General features: G+C 40.9%; 1 protein-coding gene across 2 annotated transcripts in view; it reads right to left on the reverse strand.

The window, feature by feature from the left end:
• The window catches only part of ppat (phosphoribosyl pyrophosphate amidotransferase), a 56528-nt gene that overhangs the window by 40211 nt on the left and 1408 nt on the right, over positions 1-14909 (reverse strand). For both annotated transcript variants that reach the window (XM_048530392.1, XM_048530402.2), the window contains exon 2: positions 1100-1166. In XM_048530392.1, the coding sequence (XP_048386349.1) occupies positions 1100-1166 (67 nt within the window). The remainder of the gene's footprint in view (positions 1-1099; positions 1167-14909) is intronic.

Consider the following 14909-nt stretch of genomic DNA (forward strand, 5'->3'; position numbering starts at 1 on the left):
TTACTTAGAATTCTGTTTTTTCCTTCAGATACTGCCAGACCTGCTGAGCTTTTCCAGCAACTCTGTTTTGGTTCCTGATTTACAGCATCCACAGTTCATTCGGTTTTTATTTGGACAGACAAAGGATTTGATAACGATCTGGCTAGGAGGGTGAGTAGCTGTTACTGGGGACTGCCAGTGACTAATGAAAAAAATAGGTAGCGTGTAATGGCGGGCAATGTGATAACAAGACCTGGTGTGTGGGGTAGGGGGCTAGAACATAGGAGAGTTAGGCCCTAAAATTATTGAACTCTATATAAAGTCTGGAGAGCTGCAGGGTCCGCAAGCAGAAAACAAGGGAAAATGAAGAACATCTCAAATGTCAAGTTCAATAATTTTAGGGCCTAAACTCTTCCATGTCCTAGCCCTCTACCCCACACACCAGGCCTTGTTATTATTAGCCTACCACTACATGCTCCTTATTGTTAGTCACTAACAGTTCCCATTAACAACTATTCGTCCTCCTAGTCAGATGGTTACCAATTCTTTTGTCTATCCAACTGCTCTTCTCTGTCTCTTCGGGCTCTATCCTTTCGTTTACTCCCTACCCTGTACTCCTCCCTGTTTTCTGCATATAAACTAATGCTTTCCCAGCTACCAACAGTTCTGAGAAAGGGTCACTGGACCTGAAACGTCAACTCTGACTTTTTTCTTCAGAAACGCTTGCCAGACCTGTGAGCTTTTCCAGGGACTTCTGCTTTTGACACTAATCATAGACATTGAATGCACATAAAATATGTCCCCTGCTTCAAAACGAATACAAAACCACTGCAATTATAAAGGAAAAACTGCATATTATCTTCCAACATATTTGCTAAAACACACATTCAGTCAAAATGCAATCTTAGTTTTAGCACAATCAATTGGCTATTGGATTATAAAAAGGGCTTCGTGTTGGAAATTCAAATTTAAGCTAATATGGTAGAAGCGTTGGAAGGTCACACCTTCATTTTCTTAAAACAAGATGTGGAGTAACTCAAAAGGAGACTTTACAAAAAATTTAAGTCAGTCAAGTTTATAGATGATATAATAACACTCCACCGTGTATTGAAAAGCATACCTTGTGCATCATATATGATGGTGGAGAGCCTCCATTACTTGTCACAATTCCAGCACTTTCTTGACCTCTGTAAAAACATATTTTCAGAAGTTTCAAAAACAATTCGCCATCAATATTGTTTTGAAATGACAGTTTCCTTAATGGAAAGTTACTACCCTAAACTGCTCCATAGCTTTTGAATATTATGGTCTGTTTTCCTATTAATTTGTTCTGCCATTTCAGTACTTGTACGTTATTACTTTTGCACTGCTTTGTTATAGTTTATATTTATTCTGTCTGACAAAAATCTATTAGCACTGAGATAAAGTTATTGCTCAACTGGGATAAAATGATCTTGTGTCAGAGAGGCACTCCTTCCATATTTATTCACAATACAAGAGTAAGATTCCACACTAGATGCAAGGTTCTAGCTTGTTTTGATATCCATGAAGTGAGAATGACACAATTCAATCATTAAGAGATTAGCAGCAAAACACGCAGGGCTTGTGATTCTTTCAGCTTACAACCGGCCTCCAAATAGAGAGACTGATAAGGAACAGTGGAATTTGGGGGACTTTATCCGAATAAATATTTGGGTAACTAATGTACAGCCTTACCTTGTCTTTTGAAATTATAACCTCATGACTTAAAATATTTGTTTAGATCCCATACTAAGCCTCAAAGGAAGATTGCATAAGTTTTTGTCCTGAAAGTTAAAAGGCCTCTGAACTGTAAGGAACAGAAGAATTCCTGAAACGTATTCAGGGGGATTTCCATCATCCATAAGTTCTTGACTGAAGCAGAAAAATGGTGGCATTTGATGTGGTGCTGCAAAGTACAATCGCCCAAGTGTCTTTTGAACAACATTTGGGCAGCAGTGATCATCATAACTTAAGATTTAAATTAGTAATGAAGAAAAGCAAGGAAAGAGTTGAAGCAGAGATAACAAGGTGTAGAGCTGAATGAACACAGCAGGCCAGGCAGCATCACAGGAGCAGGAAAGCTAACGTTTCAGGTCAGCACCCTTCTTCAGAAATGGGGGAAGAGAAAGGGAAGGGAGCTCTGAAATAAATAGAGAAGGGGAGGGATATAGAAGGTGGAAAGAAGAGCAGATAGGTGGAGAAGACGGGCAGGTCAAGGAGATGGGGATGAAGCCAGTACAGGTGAGTGTAGGTAGGGAGTTGGGATGGGAGTTGGTCAGTGAGGAGGGAGGGGCAGGTAGGTGGGAGGGAAGACAGACAGGTCAAGGAGGGAGTTGAAGCGAGTAGGTAGGAAGTGGGGAAGGGGGTTGGTCAGTGAGGTAGGAGGAGCAGATGGTGGGAGATAAGATGGACAGTTCAAGGAGGCAGGGATGAGAGGGGCTGGTCTTGGAATGAGGTCAGGGATGGGGAGATTTTGAAGCTTGTAAAATCCACACTGCTACCATTGGGCTGCAGGGTTCCCAGGCAGAATATGAGGTGCTGTTTCTCCCGCCTTCGGGTGGTATCGTTGTGGCAATGGAGGAGGCCCAGAGAGACAGGTCATCCAAGGAGTGGGAGGGGGAGCTGAAGTGGTTCGCGACTAGGAGTGCAGTTGTTTGTCACGAACCAAGCGTAGGTGCTCTACAAAACGGTCTCCAAGCCTCCACTTGGTCTCCCCAATGTACAGAAGGCCACATTGGGAACAGCTGATACAATGTACCACATTAGTGGGTGTGCAGGTGAACATCTCTCTAATAGAACATAGAACATTACAGCACAGTACAGGCCCTTCGGCCTTCGATGTTGTGCCGACCTTCATACCAATCTGAAGCCCAGCTAACCTACACTATTCCACGTACATCCATATGCTTGTCCAATGACGACTTAAATGTACTTAAAGTTGGTGAATCTACTACCGTTGCAGGCAAAGCGTTCCATTCCCTTACTACTCTCTGAATAAAGAAACTACCTCTGACATCTGTCCTATATCTTTCACCCCGCAATTTAAAGCTATGCCCCCTCGTGCTCACTGTCACCATCCTAGGAAAAAGGGTCTCCCTATCCACCCTATCTAACCCTCCGATTATTTTATATGTCTCAATTAAGTCACCTCTCAACCTTCTTCTCTCTAATGAATGTGGAAGGTTTTCTTGAGGCCTGGGATGGAGGAGAGGGGGGAGGTGCAGGGGCAGGTGTAGCACTTCCTGCAGTTGCAGGGAAGAGTGCTGAGGGCAGTGGGGCTAGTGGGGAGTGTGGAATGGATGAGGGAGTCGTGCAGAGGGGGAGGAGATAAAGGTGGGAATGGAAAAATATGCAGGATAGGGTGCTCAGATTGCAGGTGGCGGAAGTGATGGAGAGTAATGCATTGAATCCGGAGGTTGATGGGGTGACACGTAAGGACAAGGGGAATTCTGTCTTTGTTGCTATTGTGGGGAGGGGGTGCGAGGGATGAGGTGCAAGAAACGCAAGACACGTGGTCGCGGGAATTTTCGAACACTGGAGGGGAAATTGCAGTCCTTGAAAAAACAAGGACATCTGGGTTGTCGGGGAGTGGAATGCCTCACCTTGGGAGCAGATGCGACGAAGGTATTGGGGATAGGGAACGGCATTCTTGCAGGAAGGTGGGTGTGAGGTGGTGTATTCTAGGTAGCTGTGGGAGTCAGTGGGCTTGAAATAGATATCAATTTCCAGGTGTTTACCACAGATGGATACACAGAGAGGTCCAGGAAGGAGAGAGAGGTATCAGAGATGGTCCAGGTGAACATAAGGTTGGGATGCAAGGTGTTAGTAAAGTGGATAAACTGTTTGAGCTCCTCATGGGAACGTGAGGTGGCACCAATACAATCATCGATATAACAGAGGAGGAGGTGGGGCAGAGGGCCACTGTAGCTGCGGAAGATTGAAGCAGCATGCCTTGAATGGAAGACAGCTTATTTTGATGTGATGAGAAGGAATTTAGCCAGGATAAAATGGAATCAAAGACTGGCATTAAGAAGTGTAATAAAACAACAAGTGAGCTTTAAAAGGTGCTTCAGGTACAAGGTAGGTACTTTTTAAAAAAAATATGATAAGTAGGGTAAATAAAAACAGGTCTCCATGGTCAACAAGGGAGACGACTGAAAAACTGAGCTGTATGATGAATTTCATAGCTTTACCGGTAGATGAAGAGAAAAATATGACTGGCAAAGAGGGAATGAGAGACAGGAATGCCAGAATAAGAGAATCCAAAAATTTCTACCAACATGTGAATAATAAGCAAATAGGAAGAGGTTGAGTTTGGCATATTAGAGACAAAGACGGTATGTTTTGGATACACATTATAAAGCTAGAATACCCATTGAGAGCTTTGCATTGGCTCTAAGACAGTAAAATATCCATCATGGTATTCAAACAAATGGACAGGGTGAAAATTGAGGGAGAAGGTACAGGAACAACTGAATAAACTTCAGGTAGAGAAGTCACCAGTCCAGTTCGTATTTATTCCAGGTTTCTGAAGGAAATGGGGATGTGTCAACATGTCCAATTTTAAACAAAAATCTAAATTATCACTGCAGTCATTTATAAAATGTAATTTAAGTAAATTTCTGCTTCAGGTACACAAAGGATTGTTTTGTGGTGCAGAACTTAAATATTGCTGAAAAGAGTGACATTTTGCTGAAGCTTTTTGTTTTGCACTCTTAGGGACAAATGCAAGAATTTTCAAGCAAGTACAACAATTTATACTATAGGAAGAAAGGGGTGCCAATCCGTTGGCAAGTTATAGAGTCAGAGATGTACAGCATGGAAACAAAACTTTTGGTCCAATTTGTCCATTCTGACAAGAAATCCTAAATTAATCAAGCCCTATCTGCCAGCATTTTGTCCATATCCTTCTAGACCCTTCCTATTCTTACCTGGATGCCTTTTAAATGTTGGAATTGTACCAACCTCAACCACTTCCTCTGGCAGCTCATTCCATACACAACCACCTTTTGTGTGAAAAAGTTGTCCCTGGAGTCCCTTTTAAATCTTCCTTCTCTCACCTTAAACCTATGTCCTCTAGTTTTAGACTCCCCTGTCCTGAGGAAAAGACCTTGTCTATTACCCTATATATGCCCCTCATGATTTTATCAACTTCTTTTAGGTCACCCCTCATCCTCCAACACTCCAGGGAAAATGGCTACACCATATTCAGCCTCTCCCTATCGCTCAAAACCTCCAACCTAGTAACATCCTTGTAAATCTTTTCTCAACTTTTTCAAGTTTCACATCTTTCATATAGCAGGGAGACCAGAACTGAAACCTGGGACATTTTTCACTGGAGCATAGGAGGTTGGGAGGTGACCTCAGATATTCATTAAGTCATGAGGAATATAGATAATGTGAGATGTCTTTTCCCTAGGGTGGGGGACTTCATGACAAGAGGGCATTTTTTAAGGGAAGAGGAGAAATATTTAAAAAGGACTTCAGGGGCAACTTGCTTTTTAAAACATGAAGAATAGCTCGTGTGTGAAATGAACCGCCAGAGGTATTGAGGGATGTGGGTACAGTTATAACATTTAATAGATATTTGGATAAGTACATGTGTAAAAAATGTTCGGAGAGATATGGGCCAAGACCAGACAGGAGGGACTATTTTAGTTTGAGATTATGGTTGGCATCACGTGGTTGGACCAAGGTGTTTGTTTTTGTGCTGTATGTCTCTGACTCCCCAGGACCTTCCCTTCAGTGAACAAGTCCTGGCCCGATTTCCCTTACCAAAAAGCAACATCTCAAATTTATCTAAATTAAACTTCATCTGCCACTCCTCAGCCCATCTGATCAAGGTCCCAATATACTCAGACAACCCTCTTCACCATCCACTATACCACCAATTTGGAGGCATCTGCAAATGTACGAAACATCCCTTCTATATTCATATCCAAATCATTTATATAAATGACAAAAAGCAGTGGACCCAGCACTGATCCTTGAGCTGCACTGTTGGTCACAGGCCTCCAGTCCAAAACAACCTTCCACCACCATGCTCTGTCTCCTCCCTTCAAGCCAATTTTGTATCCAAATAGCTAGCTCTCCCTGGATTCCACCTGATCTACCCTTGCTAACTGGTGTAATATGTAACTTTGTTGAATGCCTTGCTGAAGTCCATATAGATAAATGAACCACTCTGCCTTCATCACCTTCTAGTGTTCTGGCACCTCACCCATGGTTATCGATGACAAATATCTCAGCTTCCCTAGCTTGCCACAAAGTTCTGGGATACACCTATCCAGTCCTAGGGATTTATCCTTCTTTCTGTGTTTTGAAACATCTAGCACCGTTCTGTAAAATGGACATTTTTAAGGTATCATAATTTATTTCTTCAAGTTCTCTAGCTTCCACATCCTTCTCGACAGTAAATAGACGTGAACTATTCCTCATTTCGTTTTTCACCCATCTCCTGTGATTCCACGCATAGACAGTCTTGTTGATCTTTAAGGGGCCCTATGGTCTCCCGAGTTCCTCTTTTATCTGTCATATCTTTAATGGATTCTCCTTAACCCTATTTGTCAAAGCCATCTCATGCCCCCTTTTTGCACTCCTGATTTGCCTTCACTATATTCCTACCGCTCTTATACTACTGTAGCAAGTCATTTGATCCCAGCTGTCTATATCTCATGGTGAAATACTTTGCAAATGTGTCTCTTTCAGAAGTACTCAAGTAATCTTCATCTCTTTATAAATGGTGGCAAAATAAGTCTTTAAATCTAATCAAATTTCTGTACTAGACGAGGAGACATGAATTGCTATCTTCAACAAAAATCTAAGTCAAACAGTAAACAATGTGTGAAAATCTAGTGAAGGGAGAGTTCTGCGAACATACCACCAAGACTTTGCAAACCAACAGACTGGTAACACAACCATTATAATGCTAGGTAAAACCTATTTATCAGTTAAAAATGTTGCTACATGACATGTTTCTGGATGACCATCAGACTACTGACTCATCAAACCAATAAACTACTTTACCCTCACAAACGTACAATACGTTCAGGTAGGTGCTACGGTAGCTCAATGGTTAGCGGTGCTGCCTTAAAGTGCCAGGGATTCGGTTCAATTCCACCCTTGGGCGACTCTCAGTATGGAGTTTGCACATTCTCCCCGTATCTGTGTGGGTTTCCTCCAGGTGCTCCAGTTACCTCTCACAGGCCAAAGATGTGCAGGTTAGATGGATTAGCTATGCTAAATTGCCCCAAGAAATGCAAGGGTAGGTCAGGGGGTGGGATGCTCTTCAGAAGGTTGGTGAGGACTCGTTGAGCCAAGTGGCCTGCTTCCACACTGTAGGAATTCTCTGTTCTACATGTTAACTTCAGAGGTCCCAGACATGCTAATTTCAGAACCACTGAATCCAGGGAATTAAATTCACAAATTTATTTCTGTCCCAAACTAGTGAATTAGGCACGACTGTGAAGTCAGCTTTAGACTATGAAACTACTTTATCTTAAAGCAGCAGTCATATATTCACGACACAGACCCAGTTATGGAGATAATAAAGTGTGAAGCTGGATGAACACAGCAGGACAAGCAGCATCTCAGGAGCACAAAAGCTGACGTTTCGGGCCTAGACCCTTCATCAGTATATCCCAGTTATGGAGAGGTACCTGCCAAATGACAGATTGTTTGATCCAGTATTGTGTTTTTGGTGTCAAGTTTGTGTTTAAGGAATACAAATAGATTACTTAAAACACAAAGCGTGACCAGTGATAGGGGTCAATAGCATTAGAAAAAAGGCCTTTTGGCCCACTGAGTCTGCACCAGTCAAAACTAGCACCATTTTCCAGCAAGACCAAACAGCATCTCAGGAGCACAAAAGCTGACGTTTCGGGCCTAGACCCTTCATCCAGCTTCACACTTTGTTATCTTGGAGTCTCCAGCGTCTGCAGTTCCCGTTATCTCTGATCACCATTTTCCAGCACTTGGTTCATAGCTTTGTATGCCTCAGCAACACAAGTGCACATCAAAATATTTTGTAGATGTCAAGGGCTTCTGCCTCTGCCATCCTTACAAGCATGAGTTCCAGATTCCCTCTGAAAAAGTCTTTCCTTACATCACCTGTAAACTTCCAAACGTCTACCTTAAATTTATGCTCCCTGGTCAGCAATCTCTCTACTGAGGACAGAAATATTCCTCTTGTCTACCTAACTATGCTCCTCAATTTTGTACATCTCAATCTTGTCCCCTCTAGTCTCCCCTGCTCTGAGGAAAACAACCCCTGTATAGCCAATTTCTCTTCATAATTCTTCATCCTAGCCAACATCCCGGCAAGTCTCTGCTGCAACCGCCGTCCAGTGCAACCAATCCCTACTGTAATGGGGATTCCAGAATTATATACCACACTTTAGCTGTGGCCTAACCAACATTTCATACATTTTCACTATAACCTCCCTGCTCTTAGACTCTATGTCATGAATAATAAAGGCAAGTATCCCATATGCCTTCTCAAACACTTTATTTTACTGTCTTGCTACAGTAAGGAATCAGTGGATACACATATCAAGATCCTTCTGATGCTCAGTGCTTCCAATGTGTCATTATTCCATTCACTGTTTATTGTGTAGTCCCTTGTCTTGTTTGTCCTGTCCAAGGCCATACCTCACACATACTTGGATTGAATTCCATGTCCCACTGGTCAGCCCAACTGGCCAGCCAGTCTACGTCCTCTTGTAACCTAAGGCTATACTCCTCATTATTTACGAGTCCACTAACTTTCTTATAACTCACAAACTTACTTATCAATCCTCCTACATAAAGTTTAAATCATTTCTATATATTACGTAGTTTTAGACTGAGTATAATTTCTAGTTTTTGCTGTTGGGCTGTTTTCAAAACAATCTAAACATACTAGTGGTTCATGTATTATTTTAATGAGCAAATTTACTGAAACAATGCATCTATTGATTGACATATACAAATATTGCATCATTTTCTGCTACTGAAAGATACAACCATGTTATCTGCAAAGTATAACTATTTATCTACGAGGTTACAAAGTTGGTCAAGATGTAAAGATGCCTGTCTTATTCCCAGTCACACTTCTTGTCTACCTCTTTTAGTAGACTGAGTTGCTTATTCTCCCCCTACCATTTTTATCTACTTACATGGCCCAAATGCTTCCCTCCTTAATTTTGTACTATATATTTGCATTTCTTTATATGCAGTTATTTGTATACAATTAGTCCTACTGTCAAGAGGGAAAAAAAGTTGACATTCATCACGGTTCAATTGTTTGACTGACTTGAAATAAATAGAAATAACTCCCCTAGTACCAGTGCAAATATCATGATCCATAGTAACAAGCAAGCAAACTTACTGCGCACACTATTAGATCCAAATTTTTGTTTTATGACGCCAGATAAACAAATACAATCACTCCTCTGGCCCTGGTGTAAATACCTGTTTCCTTAGTAACAATAAAACTTATCTCAGATACCATTAGTTCTAAATAGTTATTTAATATCAAACATAAAATGTTCTTATGTAGATCTTTTGCCTGGAAATGATGTTTAAATGTCTTGAAAAAATGTAATCTTCACCTTATACAATAACAATTCAATACAGGTACAAGAACAGGCCCTTCAGCCCACCAAGCCTGTGCCTATTCCTAGTTATTTAGGCCTGCTACTTATTGCCCGTGCACAGTTTCTACCCTTCTATATTTGCCTCCTGTTCACATGTCTATCAAGAGGCAATTTAAACATTGCTAATGTGCTGCTTCCACCAACCCCACTGACAGTGTGTTCTAGGCATCTAACACCTTCTGTGTGGAAAAACCTTCCATGCACTTATCCCCCCAAGCTTTCCCCATCTCACCTTGAACCTGCACCCTCCAGTAGTTGACCTTTCCATGCTGGGAAAAACCTCTGACTATCCACCCTATCTATGCCTCTTAAAATTTTGTAGATCTCTATCAGGTTGACCCTCAACCTCTGTTTTCACTGAAAAGACAATCTTGACTTTATCCAGCCTCCCTCACAGATACATCCAAACCAGGCAACATCCTGGTAAACCTTCTCTGCACCCTCTCTAAAGCATCCCCATCCTTAGAGAAGTGCGACAACCAGAACTGCGCACAATATTCCATTTGCCCCCCAAATAAAGTTTCATACAGTAATAACATACTTTCATATTTGATGCCCTGGCCGATAAAAGCAAGCATGTTTAATGCTTTCTTGACCACCTTTTCCATCTGTGTTGCCACTGTCAGGGGGCCTGTGGACATGTACGCCCAGATCCCTCTGTATGTCAATGCTACTCCAGAATGGCATGTTGCCTCCCTGGTGCCAGGGTCATGGATGTCTCTGAGTGGGTACAGGACATCCTGAAATGGGAGGATTAACAGACAGAAGTCATTGTCCATACTGCCATAAATGACATAAGTAGGAAAAGTAACAAGGTCCAGCAATGTTAATTCGGGGAATTAGACAGTAACTAAAAAGAAGGACCTCTAGGGCAGTAATCGCAGGAGTACTCCCCTTGCCAAATGATAGTGAAGCAAGGAAGAGGGACACTGTACAACTGAACATGAGAGCTGATATGAGGGGCTTCAGATATGTGGATCATTAAGAGGTTTCACAGGGAAGGTGGGACCTGAACTGCAAGGACACCAATATCTTGGCAGAGAGGTTCTGCAGCACCACTTGGGAGGCCAGGGTGGGGGTGGGACGGATCAGTATAGAGACTGGGGAACAGTTCAAATCTAAGGCAAATATATCTCGGAGGAACAGCAGTCAGGGAGAGGTTGCTGAACTCAGTGGAACTGGAGGCCTGGTCTGTATTTGCTCCAATACAAGTAGTATTGAAAATAAGTTGGATGAACTTAGAACTTGAATTAATGCACACAATTATGTTGTTGCTATCATACAGACATTATTTCTTTATTCATTCAGAGCATGACGGCATCATTGGCTGGGTCAGCAATTATTGTCCCCAGTTGCCCAAAGGACAGTTAAGAATCAACCACATTGCAGCAGGTAGGGAGCCACATGTTGGCCCGACCAGGCAGTTTCCTTCCCAAAAGGGCACTGGTGAACCAGATGGGTTTTTCTGACAATCGACAATGGATTCATAAAAGGGTCACCGGACCAGAAATGTTAACTCTGTTTTTTCCTTCACAAATGCTCCCAGACATGCTAAGCTTTTCCAGCAGCTTCTATTTTTGTTCTTGACAATGGATTCACGGTCAACATTAGCCTTTTAATTCCAAATTTTCTTTTATTGAATTCAGATTCACCGTCTGCCCTTTGGGATTTGAACCGGAGTCCCCAGAATATTACAGTTGAGAGAAGAACGGGTTTGGCAGCTTAGTATTCTGGGATATTGATGTTTTAGACAAGCCAGAGGAGAAAGCAAAAGACGTGAAGGGAGTTGGTTAGGGAGCATATCACAGCTATGCTGAAGGAGGATTCCCTAGGCGGATCTTGCAGCGAGGTATTAAGGGTAGATTTCAGGATCAGGAAGGGTGCAATGATAATGGTGGGATTGTACAAGAGACACCCAGCTGCCAGCGGGAAGTATAGGAAGAGATATGTGGACAGGTTGTTGTGTAGGTGATTTGGTATTTCTTTGGGTATTTCACTTCCAACTTTTTTTATTATATTAATCTTATAACAAAGTTTCTATAAGGTCACTTTATTTTCCACACTGGAGATTAATTTGGCCAGGCTATCTCCACTTGTCTTTCTCAAAAGAAACTGGCCCAGATCTCCCAGAGAAACATTATCCCAGAAACCAACTAAGCTTCTGAAACAGAGAACTTTCAAATAAACACAATATTATTATTTCTGATGTATCAAAAGATAACCAACCTCAGCTTGAGGTTTAAACCTTATAGCTCAAAGCCAACCAATGGACTCTAAATGACATATTCTTCCATCTTTCTTTGTACTTGACAGCATCCCATTTGGCTTTCTACGGTGGGAGTGTCCAATTGACTGCACACAGGCCAAGTACTTAAGGCCTTGCCATTGCTGTTCTTCTCCGGTTTTGGAAGTAATACATTTTCTTCCTTTAACTCAAGAAAATCTTCTGATTTTCTCCTTACTGCATAAAGTAAAAAGTAATTAAATGCAACTTTATTGGAGAAAGTTTTAACCTGGCAGTAAAGAGAACCAATATCTCTGTTGTGGTTATGAGAAGGGTGAACAGATGTGAGCCAGCTCCCCCCTCCACTTCTCATCCAGCTGTAAGTTCAATACCCCATAGGAATGATAACACAAGATAATACTTCATACTGTACCCTCAATGCAGTGATGAAATATCAGCCTTGATTGTCTGTTCAAACCTGTTCTACAGAGTGGTGCTTCAGCTCACAGCCACTGCCTCAAAGGAGAGTGTTCCACTAAGCTAATTCTCAAATTGGTTCCAAATGATGCTCCAGCAGTCATGGAAAAAAATCTGTAATCATTTTCTAAAATTGAAGGATAGTTCCTGCCAAAAGCATGAGGAAGAAAATATTTGAATAACTTAATTTGCTGGACTTACTTGTTTCTAACGACAGTGCTGAAAAAAAATTACAGCTTTATGGCTTTTTGATGTTTTACTCACACCTTGTCGCTTTTAATTTTTTTTAATTTAGTGGATACTTGATTATAAAAAGTTTAACAGTTAAATTGGTATTGCACCTCAAAAGCACACCCCTTTGGGAATACTGCTCCTCTAAATGGTGTGATGTTATAAATTCACACTAGACACAACATCTAGTTTACAGATGTACAGTATAAATTAGATTTTAAAAAATCTTGGAGATTCTGATTTTATACACCAATTCCACATCCTGAGTTATGAATTTATAGAAAAAAGTTCCAACAAGCTGTTTTCAGAATGCACATATTGGAGTTTTTAAAAACTGGCATTATTAAATAAATGTGATAATGCGAACTGCAGATGCTGGAGAATCCAAGATAACAAAGTGTGAAGCTGGATGAACACAGCAAGCCAAGCAGCATCTCAGGAGCACAAAAGCTGACGTTTCGGACCTCGACCCGTCATCAGAGAGATCCTCTCTCTGATGACGGGTCGAGGCCCGAAACGTCAGTTTTTGTGCTCCTGAGATGCTGCTTGGCCTGCTGTGTTCATCCAGCTTCACACTTTATTATCATTATTAAGTAAATCATTGCTCTTAAAGCTGCATTCAATTAACATATGTTTGTATGATTTTTAAAAATCTAAATCAGTTTTCCTACGTCGACAACACATCCTTCCAAAGTAACCCAGTCAACATGTAGGCATATAAGGGGCAAACCTAATTCCCTCAAAGAGTGGCAGAAAATTAAAATTATTAAACTGTAACACATAACCCCAACCTACTAGCCCACATCAAATTGAATGTAGGAACATTTGGTTACCTGCAAGTAACCTGATCACCGCAAGTAAGTCAAATCATTATTAAATGGTAATGTGAAATGAATTGTAATTCATCAGGATTTCTGAACTTAAAATATCTCCATCATAGGATTACCAGGCAAAATTAAACTCATTAGTGAAACATATGAGTTGAAAGCAAGTGAAGTTCCAATTGCCCAATATAACTGAAGACTCTGTGTTTGAAGCTGCTTTTTCAGTTCTCTGAACCAAAATGTTTTATAAATGTTCTTGAGATTATAGCTGTTTTTCAGAAGTTTTTAAAGCTTTCAAATGGATTTCAGGAAAGAGAATGGCACCATGGATGTTTCAAAATTATAATTAGCTAAACATAAAGAATCCATCTGAGGAAGGGTCACTCGACCCAAAACATTAACTGATTTCTCTCCACAGATGCTGCCAAACCTGCTGAGGTTTTCCGGCGGTTTTTATTTTTGTCTCCGATTTATAGCATCTGCAGATCTTTTGATTTTTATAAAAAAATCCTTTCCAGGTGTTGATTCCCCAAGGATCCCATATAATACTCCAACCATTTTATCCAGGTTGATAATGGCCACGTAATATATGTAACTGGACTAGCAATCCAGAGTCACTAGACTCAGGTTCTGAGACTATGCATTTGAATTCCACCGTGGCAGGTGCCAAAATTCAAATTTGATTACAAAAATCAAAAATTAGTCTAATTGCAATTATGTAACAATCATTGTTTGTCATAAATACCCATCTGACTCATTAGCATCCTTTAGAGATGGGAATCTGCCATCATCACCCATTCTAGCTTACACGAGACTCCATAGCCATAACTTTTAAGTGTTCGGTGAAATTGGCTAGCAAGCCAAACAGTTCAAGGGCAGTTAGGGTTGGGCAAAAAGTGCTGGCAGAGCCAGTGATGCACAGATCCCATAAATCAATAAATAAAAAGTCTCTTTCCCAAATTTTTAAGTTAACAAAGTCCTTACTGCTGATGATACTGCTTTTCTATTGCATATAATGTGTAAAGTGTTTACTAGAGGAACCTTGCAAAGGAGCCTTTTAATAAGTATCCCATATATTGTAAACTAAGCATCAGATGGGAGTCAGTGTTGTTTTATTCTATCAATAAATTTTAAAACAGTGTACCTTCTGTAGCATATATTACATGTGATGCACTCTGGAACACAGGCCAAGCATAATTGCTAGCCAACATTTGTCACAACTGCATTGACATTGATAGCCTTCCAAATGCCCAGTGATTTTACAGTGAGCTTAGAAAAAAGTAAAATAAAAATCAACATCGGATTTAAATAAGTTATTTTAATTAGTGGTATGCTACATTTGAGTTTTCAAAGACAGCTAGAAAATGAATTTCTTGCATTAGGCAATTAAAAGTAATTTGTGCGAGGACCATTTTTTGAATTGTTCATGCAGTTTGGATATTTAAGATTCTGCACAATGCCAACTTGATCAAATCTGTGCCTGTTAAGACACATATTCTAGTCAGCTTATTTTCAGAA

This window comes from Stegostoma tigrinum, chromosome 1, assembly GCF_030684315.1.
Source record: "Stegostoma tigrinum isolate sSteTig4 chromosome 1, sSteTig4.hap1, whole genome shotgun sequence".
Lineage (NCBI taxonomy): Eukaryota > Metazoa > Chordata > Chondrichthyes > Orectolobiformes > Stegostomatidae > Stegostoma > Stegostoma tigrinum.